At 49.3% G+C, this 23,424-nt stretch overlaps 1 protein-coding gene across 1 annotated transcript in view; it reads right to left on the reverse strand.

Moving 5' to 3' along the window:
• Nucleotides 1–22,895, reverse strand: part of SNX8 (sorting nexin 8) — a 56,187-nt gene extending 33,292 nt beyond the window's left edge. Inside the window, exon 1 of the mRNA XM_003278691.4 lies at nt 22,757–22,895. Within this exon, the coding sequence (XP_003278739.1) occupies nt 22,757–22,850 (94 nt within the window). The 5' untranslated portion in view covers nt 22,851–22,895. The remainder of the gene's footprint in view (nt 1–22,756) is intronic.
• Between the last annotated feature and the right edge of the window lie 529 nt (nt 22,896–23,424).

A 23,424-nucleotide genomic window follows, 5' to 3' on the forward strand; every position in this document is an offset into this window, starting at 1 on the left:
GGCCCTGCCACACTGAGTCCCGAGAGTGACCTCCGCACGAGGCAGAGAATCTTCCCTCCTCCACCACGGCCTCTCTGCCAATTCTCAGCTACATCCATTTCCCCCAGGAGAACAGGAGGAGGAACCCTGGCGAGGAAACACTGCTGCATCGTCCGGACAACCAACCTACAGTGAGAGAAGAAGGTTGCTGTCTTCCTGTAATGGTCTCAGTGTTTCTACCTTGAAGCAAAGTACAAATAGTGTTGTAGCTGGGCACTGGCTCACACCTGTAATCCCAGAACTTTGGGAGGCTGAGGCTGGAGAGCATCACTTGAGCCCAGGAGTTTGAGACCAACCTGGGCAACACAGCAAGACCCTATTTCTACCAAAAAAAGAAAAAAACAAACAGTGAGACATGGTGGTGTGAATCTGTAGTTCCAGCTACTTCCAAAGCTGAGGCAGGAGGGTTGTTTCAGCCCAGAAGTTCAAGGCTACAGTAAGCTATGATTGTGCTACTGCAGTCCAGCCTGGGGAGCAGAAGAGACCCTATTTAAAAAAAAAAAGAAAGAAACTAGGCCGGATGCGGTGGCCTACACCTGTAATCCCAGCACTTTGGGAGGCCAAGGCGGGTGGATCACCTGAGCTCAGGAGTTCGAGACCAGCATGGCCAACATGGCGAAACCCTGTCTCTACTAAAAATACAAAAATTAGCTGGGTGTGGTGGCACATGCCTGTAATCTCAGCTACTCGGAAGGCTGAGGCACGAGAATCACTTGAACCCAGGAGGCAGAGGCTGCAGGGAGCCGAGATCATGGCACTGCACTCTAGCCTGGGTTATAGAGCGAGACTCCGTCTCAAAAAGAAAAAAAAAAAAAAAAGGAAACCAGTCTCGTAAGGGCCAAGCCCCTGGTCCTGATTACTGAGAATTTCTGAAATGAGTTCTCCCCAGGCTCCAAGCTCAGTTCAAACACCACTTCAACAGTGAAGTACTTCCCAACCCGGTTAAGGATCTGTCAGTCATTCCTTCCTTCACACTCCCACAACTGGCTTCACTCTCCTTTTTGAACTTTCCTCAACCTGTCTCATTCACGGGCTTCCCCCAAACTAAACCAAACACTCCCTTAGAGAGCTGTGGCTTCCCACTGCTGCCTGTCATGGGAGGAGCACACCACAGGTGCACCCAGAACACATCTAATGACGGACAACTGGGTACCCACCTTCAAAAGCATGAAGCCTGGCTGGGCACACTGGCTCATGCCTGTAATCCCAACACTCTGGGAGGCCGAGGTGGATGGATCACCTGAGGTCAGGAGTTCGACACCAGCCTGACCAACATGGTGAAACCCTGTCTCTACTAAAAATGCAAAATTAGCCAGGCGTGGTGGTGCATGCCTGTAATCCCAGCTACTTGGGAGGCTGAGGCAGGAGAATCACTTGGACCCGGCAGGCAGAGGTTGCAGTGAGCCAAGATCCCACCATTGTACTCCAGCCTGGGCAACACAGTCAGACTCCATCTCAAAAAAAAAATGAAGCCGGACCCCTCCCTCACACCATATATGATAACTAACTCAAAACTGATCACAGACCTAAGTGTAAGAGCTACCACTACAAAACTCTTAGCAGAAAATATAGGCATAGCCGGGCGCGGTGGCTCACGCCTGTAATCCCAGCACTTTGGGAGGCTGAGGAGGGCGGATCACGAGGTCAGGAGATCGAGACCATCCTGGCTAACATGGTGAAACTCCGTCTCTACTAAAAATACAAAAAATTAGCCGGGCGTGATTGCAGGCGCCTGTAGTCCCAGCTACTCAGGAGGCTGAGGCAGGAGAATGGCGTGAACCCGGGAGGCGGAGCTTGCAGTGAACCAAGACAGCGCCACTGCACTCTGGCCTGGGCGAAAGAGCGAGACTCCTTCTCAAAAAAAAAAAAAAAAAAGAAAGAAAATATAGGCATAAATCTTCATGACCTTGGGTTAGGCAAAGACTTCTTTTTTTTTTTTTTTTTAAGACGGAGTCTCCCTCTGTCGCCCAGGCTGGAGTGCAGTGGTGCGATCTCGGCTTACTGCAAGCTCTGCCTCCCAGGTTCATGCCATTCTCCTGCCTCAGCCTCCCGAGTAGCCGGGACTGCAGGCGCCCACCACCACACCCAGCTAATTTTTTGTATTTTTAGTAGAGATGGGGTTTCACCGTGTTAGCCAGATGGTCTCAATCTCCTGACCTCGTGATCCGCCCGCCTCGGCCTCAGAAAGTGCTGGGATTACAGGAGTGAGCCACTGCACCCGGCCCAGGCAAAGACTTCTTAGATATGACACCAAAAGCACAGCAACAAAAGAACAAAATACCCAGCAATTTGGGAGGTTGAGGTGGGAGGGTTTCCTTGAGGCTAGATTTGGACACCAGCCTGGGCAACACGGCAAGATCCTGCCTCTAAAAAACAAAAATAAAAAATTACCCAGGCATGGTGGCTTATGCTTGCAGTCCCAGCTACCCAAGAGGCCGAAGTGGCAGAATCACTTGAGCCCAGGTTGAGGCTGCAGTGAGCTACAATCGCGCCACTGCACTCCAGCCCGGATGATAGAATAAGACCTTATACCTAAAAATAGTAAGTAAATAAATAACAAAACAGCTAAACTGAACTTCATCAAAATTTAAAACTGTTGTGCTGCAAAAGACACCACCAAAAGAAAGTGAGACCAGGCTGGGCACAGTGGCTCATGCCTGTAATCATAGCACTTTTGGGAGGCTGAGGTGGGAGGATCACGTGAGCCCAGGTCTCCAATTCCTAAGCTTAAGCGATCCACCCACCTCAGCCTCCCAAAGTGCTGGAATTACAGGCGTGAGCCACTGAAACAAGCCAAATTACCTAATTTTAAAGATGTACAAAAAATATGAATAGTCATTTATCTAAAGAAGATGCAGAAATGGCCAATAAGCACCTGAAAAGATGCTCGGTCAGGTGTGGTGCCTCACGCCTGTAATCCTAGCACTTTGGGAGGCCGAGGCAGGTGGATCGCCTGAGGTCAGGAGTTCGAGACCAGCCTGGCCAACATGGTGAAATCCCATCTCTACTAAAAATACAAAAAGTAGCTGGGTGTGGTGGTGTGTGCCTGTAATCCCAGCTACTCAGGAAGCTGATGCAGGAGAATCACTTGAACCCAGGAGGTGAGGGTAGCAGTGAGCCAAGATAGCGCCATTGCACTCCAGCCTGGGCGAAAAAGCGAGACTCCATCTCAAAAATTAAAAAAAGAGGCCAGGCCGGGCGCGGTGACTCACGCCTGTAATCCCAGCACTTTGAGAGGCCGAGGTGGGCGGATCACAAGGTCAGGAATTCAAGACCAGCCTGGCCAACATGGTGAAACCCCGTCTCCACTAAAATTACAAAAATTAGCTGGGTGTGGTGGTGTGTGCCAGTAATCCCAGCTACTCAGGAGGCAGAGGTACCCGGGGGGCAGAGGTTGCAGTGAGCCAAGATCACACCAGTGCACTCCAGCCTGGGCAACAAGAGTGAAAAGAAATAGAGGCTGAGCGCAGGGGCTCATGCCTGTAATCCCAGCATTATGGGAGGCCGAGGTGGGTGGATCACAAGGTCAGGAGTTCGAGACAAGCCTGGCCAACATAGTGAAACCCTATCTCTGCTAGAAATACAAAAAAATTAGCTGGGCATGGTGGTGGGCACCTGTAATCTCAGCGACTCAGGAGGCTGAGGCCGGAGAATCATTTGAACCTGGGAGGCAGAGGTTGCAGTGAGCTGAGATCATGCCATTTCACCCCAGCCCAAGTGAAAATTGCGAGACTCCATTTCAAAATAAATAAATAAATAAGAAAAAAAAAAAGATGCTCAACCACAGTGAGATGTCACCACCCCCACCACAATGGCTATAACCACAAAGACAGGCAGCCACCAGTGCTGGCAAGGACGTGGAGATTGGAGCCCTCATACACTGCTGCTGTCTGGAAGTCTACCGGACACTTCAGAGACCATCTCTTTGTTCCTAAAAACATGGTAAGTAGGTACATTTGTGATCTCATTTTACAGATGCAGAAATTGGAGGCCCAGCAGATGACGACCTGCCCAAGGTCACAGAGCCAGCAAGGTGGCTGTGGGGACAAAACATGTACCAGGCTACTCAGTGACACCAGAGCCTGGGCTCCCTCCCTGGGGGCCTCATCCAACACCCAAAAACGTGAGCAGGAGCAGGAACTGGAGCCGCAGGTCTGTCTGTGACCATCAACAAGCAGTTCACCCCTCTGCACTCTGAGGTCCCTTCTCTAAAATGAGGCCAAGGCCAGCAGCAGCTCACACCTGTAATCCCAGCACTTTGGGAGGCTGAAGAGGGAGGATCACTTGAGCCAGGAGCTGGAGACCAGCCCGGGGAACATGGCCATACTCCATCTCTACAAAACAATAAAAATAGTCAGGCATGGTGGTGCACACCTGTGGTCCCAGCTACTTGGGAAGCTGAGGTAGGAGGATCACTTGAGCCCCAGGAGTTCAAGGCTACAGTGAGCTATGATTGTGCCACTGCATTCCAGCCTGGGTAACAGAATAAGACCCTGTCTCTTAAAATATAAAAATAAATAAAATAAAATAATAAAAGACAAGACCCTCCACCTCACTGTTTGTTTGCAAGAATTCAAAACAGAAAATGAAGGCCGGGCGCAGTGCCTCACGCCTGTTATCCCAGCACTTTGGGAGGCCAAGGCGAGCAGATCACTTGAGGTCAGGAGTTCGAGACCAGCCTGGCCAACATGGTGAAACACCATATCTAATAAAAATACAAAAATTAGCCGAGCGTGGTGGCATGCGCCTGTAATCCCAGCTACTCGGAAGTCTTAGGCTCGAGAACTGCTTGAACCCAGGAGGCACAGGCTGCAGTGAGCTGAGATTATGCCACTGCACCCAGCCTGGGCAACAGAGGGATACTCCATCTCAAAAAAAAAAAAAAAAAAAACGAGGCCAGGCGCAGAGGCGCACACCTATAATCCCAGCACTTTGGGAGGCCAAGGCAGGTGGATCACCTGAGGACAGGAGTGCAAGACTAGCCTGACCAACATGGTGAAACCCTGTCTCTACTAAAAATACAAAAATTAGCCAGGTGTGGTGGCGGGCACCTGTAATCCCAGCAAAAAAAAAAGAAGAAGAAAGAAAGAAAGGAAATGTGTTTCTGTTGGGGTCTTGGGCATAAATTATTTGCCTTGGCCTATGTCCAAAAGAGTTCTCTCAATGTTATCTTCTAGAGTTGTTATAGTTTCAGGTCTTAGATTTAAGTCTTTGATCCATCTTGAGTTGATTTTTGCATATGGTGAGAGAGAGCGACCCAGTTTCATTCTTTTGCATGTGGCTATCCAATCCAATTTTCCCAGCACCACTTATTAACCAGGGTGTCCTTCCCTAGTGATAGGTTTTTGTATGTTTTGTCAAAGATCAGTCGCTTGTAAAAATGTAGCTTTATTTCTGGGTTCTCTATGCTGTTCCATGGGTCTGTGTGTACTTTTATAGCAGTACCATGCTATTTTGGTTACTACGGCCTTAGAGATTAACTTGAATCAGGTAATGCAATCCCTCCGAATTCATTCCTTTTGCTTAGGATTGCTTTGGCTTTTCGGGCTCATTGTTTCCATGTGAATTTTTGGATTTTTTTCTAATTCTGTGAAAAATGACGTTGGTATCTTGATAGGAATCGCATTGACTCTGTAGATTGCTTTGGGCAGTGTGGTCATTTTCACAATATTGATTCTCCCAACCCCTGAGCACGGGATGTTTTTCCATTTGTTTGTGTCATCTATGATTTATCTCATCAGTGTTTCATTGTTCTCCTTGTAGAGATCTTTCACATCCTTGGGTAGCTATATTCCTAGGGTGTTTGGTTGTTGGTATTGTACCTATTGTAAATGGGAATGAGTTCTTGATTTGATTCTCAGCTTGGTCGCTGCTGGCAGATAGCAGTGCTACTGATCTCTGTACATTGATTCTGTAACCTGAAACTTCACTGAATTCTTTTCTCAAATCTAGGAGTCTTCTAGAGGAGTCTTGAGGGTGTTCTAGGTATAATATCATACCATCAGCCAACAGAGATACTTTTGACTTCCTCTCTTCCAATCCAGATGCACTTTATTTCTCTTGCCTGATTGCTATATAAATGGGGCCTATTTAATACCTTATTTAATGTGATGTAACATTAAGATATTTTGAAATAGCCAGGCGCAGTGGCTCACGCCTGTAATCCCAGCACTTTGGGAGGCCGAGGCGGATGGATCACCTGAGGTCAGGAGTTCGAGACCAGCCTAGCCAACATAGTGAAACCCCATCTCTACAAAAATACAAAAGTTAGCCGGGCATGGTGGCGAACACCTGTAATCCCAGCTACTCAGGAGGCTGAGGTATGAGAATCGCTTGAACCTAGGAGGCGGAGGTTGCAGTGAGCCGAGATCACGCCATTGTACTCCAGCCTGGGTGACAGAGCGAGACTCTATCTCAAAAAAAAAAAAAAAAGAAAAGAAAAAAATACACAAATGGCCAACAAATATACGCAGAACACTCAAAATCACTAATCCATCAGAGGGACATGCAAATTAAAACCACAATGAGATAGTATCTTACCCCAGCCAGAATGGCTATTATTAAAAAGTACAAGAACAATAGATGTTGGCGTAGATGTGGTACAAAGGGAGTGCTTATACGCTACTGATAGGAATGAAATTAGTACCACCTCTGCGGAAAACAGTACGGAGATTTCTCAGAGAACTAAAGGCAGATCTACCATTCGATCCAGCAGTCCCACTACTGGGTAATCACCCAAAAGAAAAGAAATAATTAAATCAAAAAGGGGCCGGGCATGGTGGCTCGCACCTGTAATCCCAGCACTTTGGGAGGCCGAGGTGGGTAGATCACTTGAGGTCAGGAGTTCGAGACCAGCCTGGCCAACATGGTGAAACCCCATCTCTACTAAAAATACAAAATTAGCCAGGCATGGTGGCACGTGCCCATAATCCCAGCTATTTGGGAGGCTGAGGCAGTAGAATTACTTGAACCCAGGAGGCACAGGTTGCAGTGAGCCGAGATTGTGCCACTGCACTGCAGCCTGGGCAACAAGAGCAACACTCCACCTCAAAAAAAAAAAAAAAAAAAAAAAAAACACCTGCACATGCACGTTTATCGCAGCACAATTCACAGTTGCAAAGATATGGAATCAACCTAAGTGCCCGTCAACCGATGAGTAGATGCAGAAAATGTGGTCCATATACACCATGGAATTCTACTCAGTCATAGAAAAGAATGAAATCATGTCTTTTGCAGCAACTTGGATGAGACTGGAGGCCATTATCCTAAGTGAAGTAACTCAGGATCAGAAACCCAAATACCACATGTTCTCACTTATAAGTGAGAGCTGAACTACGGGTACACAAAAGCAGGCAGAAGTGGGATAACGGACACTAGACTCTCAGAGGGCGGGAGGGGGTGAAGGATGAAAAATTACCTGCTGGGTACAATGGACATTATTTGGGTGACAGGTACAATAAAAACCCAGACTTGACCAACGAACAATTCATCTACATAACCAAAAACCAACCTTAAAGCTATTGAAATGAAAATATTTTTTTAAAAGAAACACTAAAAAAAAACAAAAAGTGTTAAATCACCTAGAATGGTGCTCAGGGCCCAAGCTTTTCTTTCTTCTTATTTTCAGAGAGGATCTCGCTCTGTCATGCAGGCTGGAGTACAGTAGTGCGATCACAGCTCGCACAGTTTGAGATCACCTCGAACTCCCAGGCTCTAGTGATCTTCCTGCCTCAGCCTCCCAAGTAGCTGGGGCTACAGGCGTGCACCATCATGTGCAGCTAATTTTTTTTTTTTTTTTTTTTTTTTTTTGTAGAGGCAGAGTCTCACTATGGCGCCCAGGCTCTGAGCTTTTCTTTTTTGTTTTATTTTTGGTTTGGATTGTTTTGTTTTGTTTTTTGAGATGGAGTCTCATTTTGTCCCCCAGGCTGGAGTGCAGTGGTGCAATCTCGGCTCTCTACAACTGCAGCCTCCCAGGTTCCAGCAATTCTCCTGCCTCAGCGTCCTGGGTAGCTGGGATTACAGGCATGCACCAGCACGCCCAGATAATTTTTGTATTTTTAGTAGAGACGGGGTTTCACCATCATGGCCAGGCTGGTCTCGAACTCCTGACCTCAAGTGATCCTCCCACCTCGGCCTCCTAAAGTGCTGGGATTACATGCGTGACCCACCATGCCCGGACTGAGCCGTTCTTTTTTAATGGGCCTGTACTCCTGATACCAAATTCCCACATCAAATCATGGACAGAGCAAACTGCTGACCAGGGTCAGGGCTCCCCAGAGAGCTGGGTTCCTCGACAGGACAACAGCATCTTGTTCTCATCAGGAACCAGACCACGCCTGAGGTTCCGTGGATAATCACAAACAGACCACGGGCCATCCATCGCTGAGAACCAAGGAACTGCATATGAACCCCCCACACACACATGCACATACCCACACACACCCGCACACAAGCAGGACATGGGAGATGCAAGAGACCAGTCCACAAAGGGGGAAAAAAAATCACTGGTTCCACGTCACAAAACTGAAGTGTGGTGCTGGAAATACTCACCGCTCAGATGATTTCATCTGACTCAAATCAAGAGTCAAGGGACAAGCGGAGCCAGCCAAGGACATCAGAGCCATCCGTCCCACCAATCCCCGGGAACCCCCTTCTGAAAGGGCCCATTCGACTTCAGCTCATTCCTCAAAACACCTCTCGGGTCTCTCATTTCGGGAATGTTTATCCGAGGGGAGGCCCAGCGATTTGTTCCGGAGTTAAAAAGGAATACTATTTTAGCAAATTGGGGGAACCCTGGAATAACTTACCAAGTAGGAGTTTGGAGTTCCAAAAAGAGTCCTTGTCTCTGTTTAACTAAATGCCACCCATGCCTGGTTTCTTGCTTTTTCTTTTTTAACCCTCCTCCTGGCTGTGGTTGGTTCGGTCTGAAAGTGACTCCAGTTTTTTCTAGGGTCTCCTGACATGAAAGTGAAAATATTCCAAAATATCCGATGGGGCTAAGTCTGCCTTGATCCTCACAGAGGCCAAATGGAGTAGAACCTTCATTGGCCACCAAATTAGGTCCCTCCAAGAAAATTCCAAGCAGTCAGCCGGCATGATGAGCCAAGTGAGATACAATTAAATCCATTTCAGAAAACTTTGATTGATCTATGGCAAGCATAGCAAGGAAGAAGGCGCACTTCCTTCTCCCGGCTGCCTTAAGGGTAGTCAACCAGGAACGCAATTAATCAACCAGAAAATGTAATGCCTCAGAAGTCAGCAAGAACAAATTAGGAACTGTGAAAAATGTCACAGGAAGAGAAATATTTAGTCAGTTTTTCCCCCACGGCTAAATTTGCACTGAACATGAAGACCTAGTTTTCCATGCACAGAAGGCTGGACTCTCATCTGGTGTCTTACAGACCCCAAAACTCCAAGATCGGTTAACCAGGATGCTCAGATTATCTTAATGTGTTTAAGGGAACTCAGCCTGTGCCTCAAAAAATTCAAGAAGTGATTTGTTTTTTCAGAGCTGACAATCCAAGGAGATTTTATGTTCAATTCAACTGGAAACAAACTGTCTACGCCCAGTTGTCCAGAATGAACTAAATATTTTCAGTAGACACGTTGCGAAGCTTTCTCTCTCTTTTTTGGAAACACAGTCTTGCACTGTTGTTACCTAGGCTGGAATGCAGTGGCACGATCTTAGCTCACTGTAGCCTCAGTCTCCTGGGTTCAAGCGATCCTCCTGCCTCAGCCTCCCAAGTAACTGGAACTACAGACGCGTACCACCATGCCTGGCTAATTTTTTCATTTTTTTTGTAGAGAAAAGGTCTCGCTATGATGCCCAGGCTGGTCTTTTTTTTTTTTTTTTTTTTAATTTTTAAGACGGAGTTTCGTTCTTGTCACCCAGGCTGGAGTGCAGTGGTGCAATCTTGGCTCACTGCAACCTCCACCTCCTGGGTTCAGATGATTTTCCTGCCTCAGCCTCCCGAGTAGCTGGGATTACAGGCACATGCCACCACGCCTGGCTAATTTTTATATTTTTAGTAGAGACGGGGTTTCACCATGTTGGCCAGGCTGGTCTCGAACTCCTGACCTCAAGTGATCTGTCTACCTTGGCCTCCCAAAGTGCTGGGATTACAGGCGTGAGCCACCGTGCCCAGCCCCTGTTGTGGAGCTTAAACCCAACCTCGAACGAGACAAGTAACTATTCTCCCACAAAATAACTTCAACACTCACAACAGGCATTCTGAATTTACATGCTCTTTCATTACCTCCTGTTTCCTAACTTTAAAGTGCATTCCTGTTCTGAAAAGATAAAAAGGACCTAGCACAATTATCTAGGGTGTTATTTACGAGAAAGGTCTGTACCACTATCTCCCTCCAAGGAAAACCATCTGAAGAGGGAAAGCTCCATGCCTACAAATGGCTGCTTAACGTGGCCAGATGCAAATCCCACAGAGACCCTCACAGGCCAGGCCACACTGCCCACGTCCCAGCTACAGCCGCACGCCTAGTGTGAATCCCAGCACCACCACCTATTGGCCATGTGCTCATGGGCATATGAATACAAGGCAGGCCAGCCCCCAAATTCAGGCTTAGCCCAGAGGCTTCTAGGCTTTGTCTAGGAAGGAATTCAAGGCTGAGCCGATGGTGTTAGCAACTTTTATTGAAGCAGCCACCCCACGCACAGCAGCAGTAGAGGTCCTGCTCCTTGCAGAGCAGAACCACCCCCTTACCAGGGCACCCAGAGCAGCAACTTAGAGGCAGTGTTGCACTCATATTTATACCTACTTTTAATTACATGCAAACTAAGGGGTGATTTATGCAGAAATTTCTAGAATGGCAGTGGTAAATTTTGGGTTGTCCAGTCATTGTCATGGAAAAGGGCATCCACGTGTTGCCATGGTGATGGTAAACTGACATGGCCCACTGGCAGGCGGGTCTTATGGGAAGGTGCTTCTGCCCTGGACCTATTTCAGCTAGTCCTCAATTTGGACCGCTATCCAGGCCCTGCCTCCAGCGTCAAGTTCTGTCTCCCAACTCATTACCAAACCTCTGTGTGCCTCAGTTTCCTCATCTCTGAAGTGAGGCTAGGACTATCTACTTCTCAGCTTGTTAGTTCACACACAGACCCCAAGGAGAATGCAGAGCACATTGTCCAGGCTCTCAAAGAGTTGGGGATTGGCCAGGCGCGGTGGCTCACGCCTGTAATCCCAGCACTTTGGGAGGCCGAGGCGGGTGGATCACGAGGTCAAGAAATCGAGACCATCCTGGCTAACACGGTGAAACCCCATCTCTACTAAAAAAATACAAAAAAATTAGCCAGGCGTGATGGTGGGCACCTGTAGTCCCAGCTACTCGGGAGGCTGAGGCAAGAGAATGGCATGAATCCAGGAGGCTGAGCTTGCAGTGAGCTGAGATTGTGCCACTGCACTCCAGCCTGGGCGACAGAGCGAGACTCCACCTCAGGAAAAAAAAAAAAAAAGATTTTGGGATCAGTGGGACTCATTCTCCCACCCCTGCTGTGCAAAGAAGGACTGACTACATATAAATCCATCTCCCCAGCCAGGCACGGCAGCTCATGCCTATAATCCTAGCACTTTGGGAGGCCAAGGCGGGCAGATCACGAGGTCAGGAGATCGAGACCATCCTGGCTAACACGGTGAAACCCCATCTCTACTAAAAATACAAAAAATTAGCCGGGCATGGTGGCAGGCGCCTGTAGTCCCAGCTACTTGGGAGGCTGTGGCAGGAGAGTGGCGTGAACCCAGGAGGCGGAGCTTGCAGTGAGCGGAGATTGCACCACTGCACTCCAGGCTGGGTAACAGAGCGAGACTCCATCTCAAAAAAAAAAAAAATTCCATCTCCCCAAGGACAGGGGCAGATGGGAATATGGTCCCCTCACTGAGTAGCCCACCTTGGAGGGAAGCACGCCCATTTGCACGTAACAGAGGGTCACTTTAAACTTCGCAGAAGCTTCCAGGACTGTCCCTCCTTTCCGATCTAGCCAAGGAAGGAAGGTTAACCGTGCACGTGCCGTCCTGAGATAAGAAACTGCACACACAGAGACACTCCCCAAACTCTGAAGAGCTGAAAATGCAATTTCAAATCTCCTTTTGGTGCAAAACACCGGCACTAACTGGCCGGTTCTTGAAAGACAGGTCCACCCCCAGCCTGGACTGGAATTTCTCAGGAGCTGGGAGGCGAAATTTCGGTTCTGAAGATAATTAACTGTGCCCAGTCATGAATATCATCTGACTCTCCTTGACAGCTTCGGCCAGAGAGATGCTTTTGGTTTTTGGCTGAGAGTGAGGTTCCCAGACAAGCCTTGCTGTTCCTGCAGACGCCGGAGGGTCTGGGTGCTCCTTCCTGCTGTGCTGCCAGGGGCCGCCGAAACAGCCGGACTCAACAGAGCACCGGGCTGAGCCAGCAGCACTCAGGCCTCAGAAACGGCTGGAGGCAGGGGAGCTCTTCTGCTGATCAACTGCAGTGCCCTCTGTTATGAGCGGACACTGAGGCAAGAAAACGGATTTCACCCTAAAGGCACCTCCCTCTGGGTAAATCCAACAGGACTTGGGGCATGAATACTAATGCAGATAGTCCTACAAAATTATCTTAGGAACCTCGGGTTTTCCCCCAACATTTTGTATTTTTGTTTGTTTGTTTGTTTTTGAGATAAAGTCTTGCTCTGTTGCCCAGGCTTGAGTGCAGTGGTGCAATCGCTGCTCACTGCAACCTCCGCCTCCCGGGTTCAAATGATTCTCCTGTCTCAGCCTCCCAAGTAGCTGGGATTACAGGCGCCCACCACCACGCCTGGCTAATTTTTGTATTTTTAGTAGAGACGGGGGTTTCACCATGTTGGCCAGGCTGGTCTCGAACTCCTGACCTCAGGTGATCTGCCTGCCTCGGCCTCCCTAAGTGCTGGGATTACAGGCATGAGCCACCATGCCCAGCCTGTATTGTATTATTTTGTATTATTAAATACTTTACACATGCACAGAAAGGACTATAAAACTTCTATGAACACTTGAACAAAATTATATATCAAACACGTGTAACCACCATCCAGGCCAAGAATTAAAGACAGCCAGACTAGGCACGGTGGCTCACACCAGTAATCCCAGCACTTTGGGAGGCCGAGGCAGGAGGACTGATTGAACCCAGGAGTTCAAGACCAGCCTCAGCAACATAGTGAGTCCCTGTCTCTACAAAATAAAAAATAAAGATAGCGGCACCCTGGAAACGCTCCTTCTGTTGCATCCCTGACAGATCTGGGTGCCTTCCTCCCACCAGAGGGAACTACCAGCCTAACTGGTACGGCATCTTCCTCGCTTTTCATTCAGTCTTATCCCCCATGTGAACACCCTACACAACAGAGTCTATTTCTGCATGCTCTTGAGCTTCACCTAAACTGTCACCCAGGCTGGAGTCCAGGGGCGTGACCTCGGCTCACGGCAATTTCTGCCTCCTGGGTTCAATGGATTCTCCTGCCTCAGCCTCCTGAGTAGCTGGGATTACAGGCACCTGCCACCACACCCAGCTAATTTTTGTAGTTCCTGGTAGAGACAGGGTTTCACCATGGTGCCCAGACTGGTCTCAAACTCCTGAGCTCAAGTGATCTGCCCGCCTTAAGCACCCAAAGTGTTGGGATTACAGGCGTGAGCCACCGTGCCCAGCCTGACAATTTCTTTTAATATAATTTTTTTTTTTTGACATAGGGTCTCACTCTGTCACCCAGGCTGCAGTGCAGTGATGTAATCATAGCTTACTGCAGCTTGAACTCCTGGGCTCAAGTGGTCCTCCCATCTGAGGTGCCCAACTAGGTGGAAGTACCAGCACATGCCATCATGCCTAGTTAATTTTTTTAATTTTTTCGAGGTCTTGCTATGTCACCCAGGCTGGTCTCAAACTCTTGGCCTCGAGCGATCCTCCCACCTTGGCCTCCCAAAGCATTGGGATTACAGGCATAAGCCACTGCGCCCAACCCAGGACAAGTCATGTTTTTGTTTGTTTTTTGTTTTTTGTTTTTGAGACAGAGTCTTGTTCTGTCGCCCAGGCCGGAGTGTAGTGGCGCGATCTCGGCTCACTGCAACCTCGGGCAATTCTCTTGCCTCAGCCTCCTGAGTAGCTGGGATTACAGGTGCATGCCACCAGGCCCAGCTAATTTTTGTATCTTTTTAGTACAGACAGGGTTTCACCATGTTGGCCAGGCTAGTCTCAAACTCTTGAACTTGTAATCCACCCACCTCGGCCTCCCAAAATGCTGGGATTACAGGTGTGAGCCACCGTGCCCAGCCTCCGGGACAAGTTTTAATATGGATTCCATTTAACGAATCATTTTCTGGAAAACATGTGGCAAGAATATCTTTAACTGAAATTTTATCATATTAGCACTTTCGAAGCACAAATTTTATATTCCTTAATGCGCTATTATACAGACATTAGGTAGAAAATTATGAAAACTAGCAGTGTGGAAAAATGTCAAGTGAAAGGAACTATAAAGATGTATATTCACTATGATGATAACTACATAAAAAGCAATGCACAGGAAAAAAGGAAATATATTAAAACACAATGGCTGTTAAAAGGGGTGGAACTACAGGTGATTTATCTATAAAATTTTTGCACTTGTGGTTATATCACTTGTATAACAAAATTTTGTGAAAGCACCAATTCACACAACAATAGCGTGTTACTGGGTCTGATTACAACTCACTCATCAGGCTCCTGGTGGATACCCGCACAAATCAGGTTTTGGAAGGTTCCTGGAAAATAACATAACTGGGCTTCCTGAAAGATACTACCTAACCTGACTTTCTCCAGCCCCTACGGTACTTCCTGGGGTTAATCAAACTGTGTAATTTCACTTCAAATTTCCATAACACACAAACTTCAAAATGCTTACAGGGAGCTAAAAAGACCCCCATTAAAACTCCTTCTACACACAACAGAAACAGCAAAGTGCCTCCTACGACCCAGTCAACAGAAAACAGCAGGAAGGGTAGACCAGATTCTCCCGGAGCTGAACACACGCTTCTCCTCAGTCCTCCCAAAAGGGACCCTACCCGATATTTTAATGCCAATATTTTCCCAAAAACACTTCTCACAAAGCACTTCTGCCCCTTAAGTCTGGTTATGTGATTTTTTTTGGTTTTTTTTTTGGTGATTCTATAGTAGAAATATGCAGATCGTGGGGGCACTCCAGTTTCTCAGAGGGTGACAATGGGCCAGGTGCAGTGGCTCACGCCTGTAATCCCAGCACTTTGGGAAGCCGAGGCAGGGGGATCACTGAGGTTCCAAGTTCGAGACCAGCCTGGCCAACATGGTGAAACCCCATCTCTACTAAAAATACAAAAAGTAGGCAGGTGTGGTGGTGGACACGTGTAATCCCAGCTACTCAGGACGCTGAGGCAGGAGACTCGCTTGAACCCGGGAGGCGGAGGGTGCAGTGTGCCGAGATCGCACCATTGCACTCCAGCCTGGTCAACAAGAGCAAAAACTTTGTCTCCAAAGAAAAGGTGACATTGACAACGCGGTGACCGACAGCCAGGCTCTCCATGCGCTCTCGGGCTCCGTGCCTCCTACCTGCAGCCTCCAAGCTTCTAATCACCACATGGCTCCTCTCAGACACAGCAGGTCCAGTGAAACCACCCACATCCAGCCAGCACCACCATCACCCCTGGTCTCTTCCCACCACCCCGGCAAACAGGATGGGCAAACATCTCTTTTTGTGATGCGTTTTTCTCAGGAAAGACAAAATAATACCAAAACAGAATTCCCCTACGTGGAACACATCACTTTCTTGCTAACCACAAATTCTGGCAAAATCTGTTCTACATAACAGTGATTCAGTTAGTTCCTCTTTCTTCAAATTGACACATTTTACCTTGCAAATCGTATATTTGTGCGTGTGTGTGTGTGAGTGAGTGAGAGAGAGAGAAAGAGAGAGAGAGGATGAGCAAGTTTAAAGACCAGTAACAAAACATATTTGCAGTGTTGTCAAGTCTTATCACATAAGAAATGTGATAATATAAAAATTTATAAAAATGTAATTATATTCAAATATTTGAGACTCTGCTACATAGCAGATAGTAATCTATATACTGTGGTTAAAGAAACATAGATTTGTTTTCTGGAGAGAGCCAGAATAAAAAAAAGAAAAAAGTAACAAAACTATATAAACAAAATAAACTTGTAAAAAAAAATAAAAATAAGTTTGCTCATTAGGAGTTTACTACCAAAATGTGTGTCATGGCCAGTCACGGTGGCTCACACCTGTAATCTCAGCACTTTGGGAGGCTGCAGAGGGCGGATCACCTGAAGTCAGGAGTTCAAGACCAGCCTGGTCAACATGGTAAAACCCCGACTCTACTAAAAATACAAAAAGTAGCTGGACGTGGTGGCACACGCCTGTAATCCCAACTACGGGGGAGGCTGAGGCAGGAGTCACTTGAACCCAGGAGATGAAGGTTGCAGTGAGGCTAGATGGCACCACTGCACTCCAGCCTGGGCAACAGAGTGAGACTCTGTCTCAAAAAAAAAAAAAAAAAAAAAGTGTCATGGAAGGGATTGAAATGGGGCAGAAGGTTTTGTCCCTAATGCAAACAATACTGTGAGGCATAATTTACTCACCATAAAATGAACAAATCTTTTTTTTTTTTTTTTTTTTTTTTTTTTTTTTTTTTTTTTTTTTGAGCTGGAGTCTTGCTCTGTCAACCAGGCTGCAGTGGCACCATCTTGACTCACTACAATCTCTGCTTCCCAGGTTAACGCAATTCTCCCACCTCAGCCTCCCGAGTAGCTGGGATTACGGGCACTCGCCATCATGCCCAGCTAATTATTGGATTTTTGAACAGATGGGGTTTCACTATGTTGGCCAAGCTAGCCTTGAATTCCTGACCTCAGGTGATTCGCCCACCTCGGCCTCCCAAAGTGCTGGGATTACAGGCATGAACCACCAGGCTCAGACACAAATCTTTTTTTTAAATAGGGATGGGGCCTCACTCTATTGCCCAGGCTGGCCTCAAACTCCTGGCCTGAAGTGATCCTCCTGCCTTAACCTCCCAAAGTGTTAGGATTACAGGCGTGAGCCACCACACCCTGCTCAAAATGTATAAATAGGCCCAGTGGGGTGGCTCACGCCTGTAATCCCAGCACTTTGGGAGGCCAAAGCAAGTGGATCACATGAGGTCAGGAGTTTGAGATCATCATTCCTGGCCAACGTGGCGAAACTTCATCTCTACTAAAAATACAAAAATTAGCCAGGTGTGGTGGCACATGCCTGTAATCCCAGCTACTGGGGAGGCTGAGGCACAAGAATCACTAGAACCAGCCGGGTGCGGTGGCTCACGCCTGTAATCCCAGCACTTTGGGAGGCCAAGGCAGGCAGATCACCTGAGGTTGGGAGTTCGAGACCAGCCTGACCAACATGGAGAAACCCGTCTCTACTAAAAATGCAAAATTAGCCGGGTGTGGTGGCGCATGCCTGTAATCCCAGCTACTCGGGAGGCTGAGGCAAGAGAATTGCTTGAACCCGGGAGGAGGAGGGTGCGGTGAGCCGAGATCGCTCCATTGCACTCCAGCCTGGGCAACAAGAGCAAGACTCCATCTCAAAAAAAAAAGTATAAACCTTAAGTGACAGCGCAATGAATTTTGACCAACGTATTCACACAGTGAACAGACCTGACATGAGCGAGCAGCTGCAGGTAAGGGCTGGTGGGAGCCCAGGGTGCATGGAAGTCGCCCAGGCAAGAGGGGAAGGCTGGGGGCGGGGGTGAAGGAGCCCCAAGGGTCAGCAAAGGCCCTGGACCTGCCTCAATGACACTCAAGGAGTCATCGCCAGGTCAACGCAGACAAACAGTGCGGAGCTTCCGAACCGAATGGAATGTATGGAATGCCATGGGATGAGCCGCAAGTGAAGCCTGACTCGCCCTCGTTCTAAAGAGTCAATGTAGGGCCGCAGGACCGTATACAGCAGAGCCAGGATACGCCGTGGTCATCTGCACATATTTCTATCCATGTATTAATCAATCCCGAGAAATCAGGTTGGACGACCAAGCACACTTACCCCACTCACTGCCGTTGCTCGATGTCACAATCATTGAGCTTCATGACCTAAGAACAGGCCCTGAAAAAAACCCTTATCCTGCATAGTCAGAGAACAGAATGTTCCGGTCAATCAGATATTTTGACAGGACTAGTTTCAATAGAAAATCCAGCCAGGCTCGGAGCCTCATGCCTGAAATCCCAGCACTTTGGGAGGCCCACGTGGGAGGATTGCTTGAGGCCAGAAGTTCCGTACCAGCCTGGGCAACACAGCCAGACTGTCTCTACAAAAAATTTTAAAAATTGGCCAGGCGTGGCCGGGCGCAGTGGCTCACACCTGTAATCTCAGCACTTTGGGAGGCCAAGGCGGGCGGATCACAAGGTCAGGAGATCAAGACCAACCCGGCTAACACGGTGAAATGCCATCTCTACTAAAAATACAAAAAATTAGCCCGGTGTGGTGGCGGGCACCTGTAGTCCCAGATACTCAGGAGGCTGAGGCAGAAGAATGGCGTCAACCCAGGAGGTGGAGCTTGCAGTGAGCCGAGATTGCACCACTGCACTGCAGCCTGGGCGACAGAGCGAGACTCCATCTCAAAAAAAAAAAAAAAAAAAAAAAACTGGCCAGGCTTAATGGTGCATGCCTGTAGATCCAGCTACCCAGGAGGCTGAAGCAGGACGAACACTTTAGCCCAAGAGTTTGAGGTTGCAGTGTTCAGTGCCATGACACTCCAGCCTAAGCAACAGAGTAAGACAGGGTCTTACTCATTTTTTGTTGTTGTCTCAAAAAAGGAGATGAGGCTGGGCGCCGGGCGCAGCGGCTCACACCTGCAATCCCAGCACTTTGGGAGGCCAAGGTGGGTGGATCACCTGAGGCCAGGAGGTCGAGACCAGCCTGGCCAATATGGCGAAACTACGTCTCTACCAAAAATACAAGCTACCAAATATACAAAATACCAAAAATACAAAAATTTGCCAGATGTGATGGCACATGCCTGTAATCCCCGCCACTCGGGAGGCTGAGGCAAGAGAATCACTTGAACCTGGGAGGCAGAGGCTGCAGTGAACCAAGATCATGCCACTGCACACCAGCCTGGGCAAAAGAGCAAAACTTCGTCTTAAAAAATAAATAAATAAAAATAAAAGAAATAAAAGAAAAAGAAAGCTAGAAAATATACTACGGTAGGGAAACATGAGCACACTTATAGAAGGAAGTATATATTTCCTGAGTACACATATGAATAAAATACGAAAACAGAACTAAAAGGGTCCATCCCAAACTGAGAACAATGGTCACCTCTAAGATACAGACAAGAGATGATGACAATTAGGGTGGGACTTTCACTTAATCTACAATGTTGTATTCTTTTTCAAAGAAAATACATTTGTCCATGTATGGCATAACCGAAAATTAAGTTTTTATAAAGGGGGTTGCCCTACAGAGCATTCACAGCTTAAGCTTCAAAGAATTCAAATAGAATGAGACTCTTAATGCGGAAAAGTACAACAAGCACATTTTTTTCTGGCAACACCGAAGACGCAGGAGATTTCACAGTTCCCACATGAATACCACCAGTGGGCTCTGGCTGTGGCCAAAACTCCAGAGAAGAGGCAATTCACTGTATACCCATAAGGCACAACCACTCCTTCAAACCAACCTTAGTGAACGTGTAAGTCACACACATCGTCTCCGGACAATATTCAAAGACTTAACTTTTTTCTTTGCTGTTTTTGTTTTCTTTTTTAAAAAATTTGAGACGGAATTTCGCCATGTTGCCCAGGCTGGTCTCTAGTGCCTGGGCTCAGGCAATCCTCCCTCCTCAGCCTCCCCAAATGCTGTGATTTCAGGCGTGAGCCACGGTGCTTGGTCTCAAGGCTGAGGTTTTCTGACTCCAGCCCACCCAATCAGGGTCCCCACCAACACACATTCCCTTGACATTGCCCACTTTGGGCAAATTACTTACCTCTGGATTTTAGTTTTCTCAATGTGAAAAGACCTGCTAGGCCAGGCGCTGTGGCTCACACCTGTAATCCCAGCACTTTGGGAGGCCGAGGCGGCTGGATCATGAGGTCAGGAGATCGAGACCATCCTGGCCAACATGGTGAAACCCCGTCTTTACTAAAAATACCAAAAATTAGCCGGGTATGGTGGCGGGCGCCTGTAGTCCCAGCTACTTGGGAGGCTGGGGCAGGAGAATGGCGTGAACCTGGGAGGCGGAGCTTGCAGTGAGCGGAGATCCAGCCACTGCACTCCAGCCTGGGTGACAGAGCGAGACTCCGTCTCAAAAAAAAAAAAAAAAAAAAAGACCTGCTATACCACTTCACCCACCTGCCAGGATGACCAACTTTCAAACAGAAGGACAGGCTACGTCCCAAGAGTCTATGAGCCCCACTTTCAGACTTGCCTGGTTACAGGAGAGGGCACTGTGAAGCACTACCTTGTCCCAGCAACCCCAATCTGTGGATCCCATTAGCACTCCTGATAAAATCACCACTGCCCCCAGAAAAAGCCAACTACCTACAGGAATTCCAGGCCACATCAAAGGGAGGGCGGTCTCCCAGAGACACAGCTCCCTCAGGCGTACAGAGGTCAGACTATCTCTAAATCACACCATTATGGTAGCCTCTGGAGTCTACTTCTGTGAGGCCTGAAGCAAGGCCCCTACACCTGCACAGTCCCCTACACAGAGTCCCCTACACCTGCAGAGGACCCCTGAACCACCACCGCTCCAGCAACGCCAAATTGCTTTACAAGCAGAGGTAGCAGCAGCATTCCCATCCAATCACAGCCTACGTGTACCCAAGTGACCCCTCGGAAAGGGTCCCGCCTGGGACCCACGCTGGCCTCCAACATGTGACTTCATGGACACAGTGTTCTAACTAGCGAGAACTATCACATGCCTCCCCTTACACTGATACAAGGGAAAGGAAAAAATAACTGAACACCCATTGTGGAAGGAGCTTCTTTCCAGACACAGCGTCTTCACATCGAGGATGCCCACCAAATGCAACAATCCCTCCCCTGCTCCCCGCTGCCGTTTCTCGCTGACGAAGAAACGGTCTACCAACCCTCCAGAGCTCACTTCAGTCATCACCTCCTCAGCGACACCTTGCCAGACCTCCCCACAAGGGGATCCCCAACCTTGTGCCCCCCACCAAGAAGAAACTCACACCAACACCCACCTACATCTCTTCTCTGGCAGCTAGGACGACAAGAAGGAACATCCAGAAATAAGGGGCACCCTTCTGAATTCCTTCTAAGGTTTAGCCTCTTTTTTTTTTTTTTTTTGAGGCAGAGTCTCGCTCTGTCGCCCAGGCTGGAGTGCAATGGCGCTATCTTGGCTCACTGCAAGCTCCGCCTCCCGGGTTCATGCCATCCTCCTGCCTCAGCCTCCCGAGTAGCCGGGACTACACGCGCCCACCACCGCGCCCGGCTAAATTTTTTTGTATTTTTAGTAGAGACGGGGTTTCACCGTGTTAGCCAGGACGGTCTCGATCTCCTGACCTCGTGATCCGCCCGCCTCGGTCTCCCAAAGTGCTGGGATTACAGGCGTGAGCCACCGCGCCCGGCCATGTTTAGCCTCATTAACCCAAATCCCTTAAAGAGAAATACAAGAGGCGGGGCGCGGTGGCTCACGCCTGTAATCCCAGCACTCTGGGAAGCCGAGGTGGTTGGATCACCTGAGGTCAGGAGTTCGAGACCAGCCTGGCCAACATGGTGAAACCCCGTCTCTACTAAAAATACAAAAATTAGCCAGGTGTGGTGGGTGCCTGTAATCCCAGCTACTCAGGAGGCTGAGGCAGGAGAATCGCTTGAACCTGGGAGGCGGAGGTTGAGGTGAGCCAAGATCACACCATTGCACTCCAGCCTGAGTGACAGTGAGAATCTGTCTCAAAAAAAAAAAAAGAAAAGAAAAGAGAGAGAGAGAAAAAAATACAGGCCAGGCACGGTGGCTCATGCCTGTACTCCCAGCACTTTGGGAGGCCAAGGCAGGAGGACCGCTTGAGGCCAGAGGCTCCAGACCAGCCTGGACAACATAGCAAGATCCCATCTCTACAAAAATAAAAAAATTACCGGGCGTGACTGCACGCGCCCGTAGTCCCAGCACTTTGGGAGGCTAAGGCGGGAGGATCACTTGAAAGAGAGAGAAATAACAGCTACACATCTATAGATTTGGTTCACAGATGAGAAAACAGAGGTCCTGAGAGATGAAATTACTGGCCCAAGACCACACAACTGACAAGAGCTTGGGAGAGACGACGTGGCTGGGAAAGGCGCCCAAGTCTCGGGAAGTGGCCCCCAGGGCCATGGCTCAGCGTGACCGGACAGGGCAGAAGAGCAGGGCACCAGGAACAGGGCGAAGAGGAAACTGTCCCCAAGGACGCCTCTGAGAGCCCCGGGAAAGCGCCTCGGAACGCGGCCAGCTGTAACCTGGGCAGGGCTCTCCCGGCGCAGGAGGGCAGGGGACCCCGAGGGACGGAGGCGCGAGAGAGCACGGGGACCCCCAAAGGACAGGCGCGCGGGAGGGCAGGGGGACCCCCGAGGGACTGGGGCGCGGGGCCGAACGCGCGGCGCGGGGGCAGGAAATGAGTTGGGGACCGAGCGCGGCGGCTGAGCCCCGTACGCCGAGGGTGGTCGGGCCGCGCGCCCAGGGCAGGTGGGGACTACCGCCGCCCCACGCCCTACCTGCCGCCGGGGGATCCGCCTCCTCGTCAGCCTCCGCCTCAGCTGCCGCCCCGACTGCAACCGCGGGCAGCGGGTCCATCGCGCGGCCAGTCATGTGAGCCCGCGCTCCCACGTGACTTCCTCCCGCGCCACCCGGCCGCGCCGCGCCCGCGCCCCGCCCACACCCCGCCTGGTCACGCCCCCCCTCCCGGCGCGCCACGCCCACAGTCCGCCCCTGCTGGGCCCGCCAAGCTCCTCGCCCGGCGTCGCCACGCCTACAACCCGCCTAGCCACGCCCACATGCCCCTCCCCGTCCACGTGGACACGGAGCCGGCTGGCGGCGCACCTTACCTCCTCCTCAGGTTGGACCTCCGGGCTCGCAGGTGCACTGCCTCAGGCGCAAGCCAGCACCCACTGCACCCTCGTTCACTCCCATCTCTCCTCGCCCAGTCACGCCCTTGTTCGCTCATTCACCGGTTACACTGGGGTTTTCTGACTCGCACTTCCTCATTCATCTACTCACCCACTCGCTTACCCACGCACTGCATCCTGCATTCATTCATTCGCCCACTCACTCACCGCATCCTGCATTCATTCATCCACTCACCCATTCACTGCATCCTGCATTCATTCATCCACTCACCCACTCACTCACCGCATCCTACATTCATCCAGCCACTCACTCACTC

The sequence above is a fragment of the Nomascus leucogenys genome, chromosome 20 (genome assembly GCF_006542625.1).
Source record: "Nomascus leucogenys isolate Asia chromosome 20, Asia_NLE_v1, whole genome shotgun sequence".
NCBI classification, from domain to species: domain Eukaryota; kingdom Metazoa; phylum Chordata; class Mammalia; order Primates; family Hylobatidae; genus Nomascus; species Nomascus leucogenys.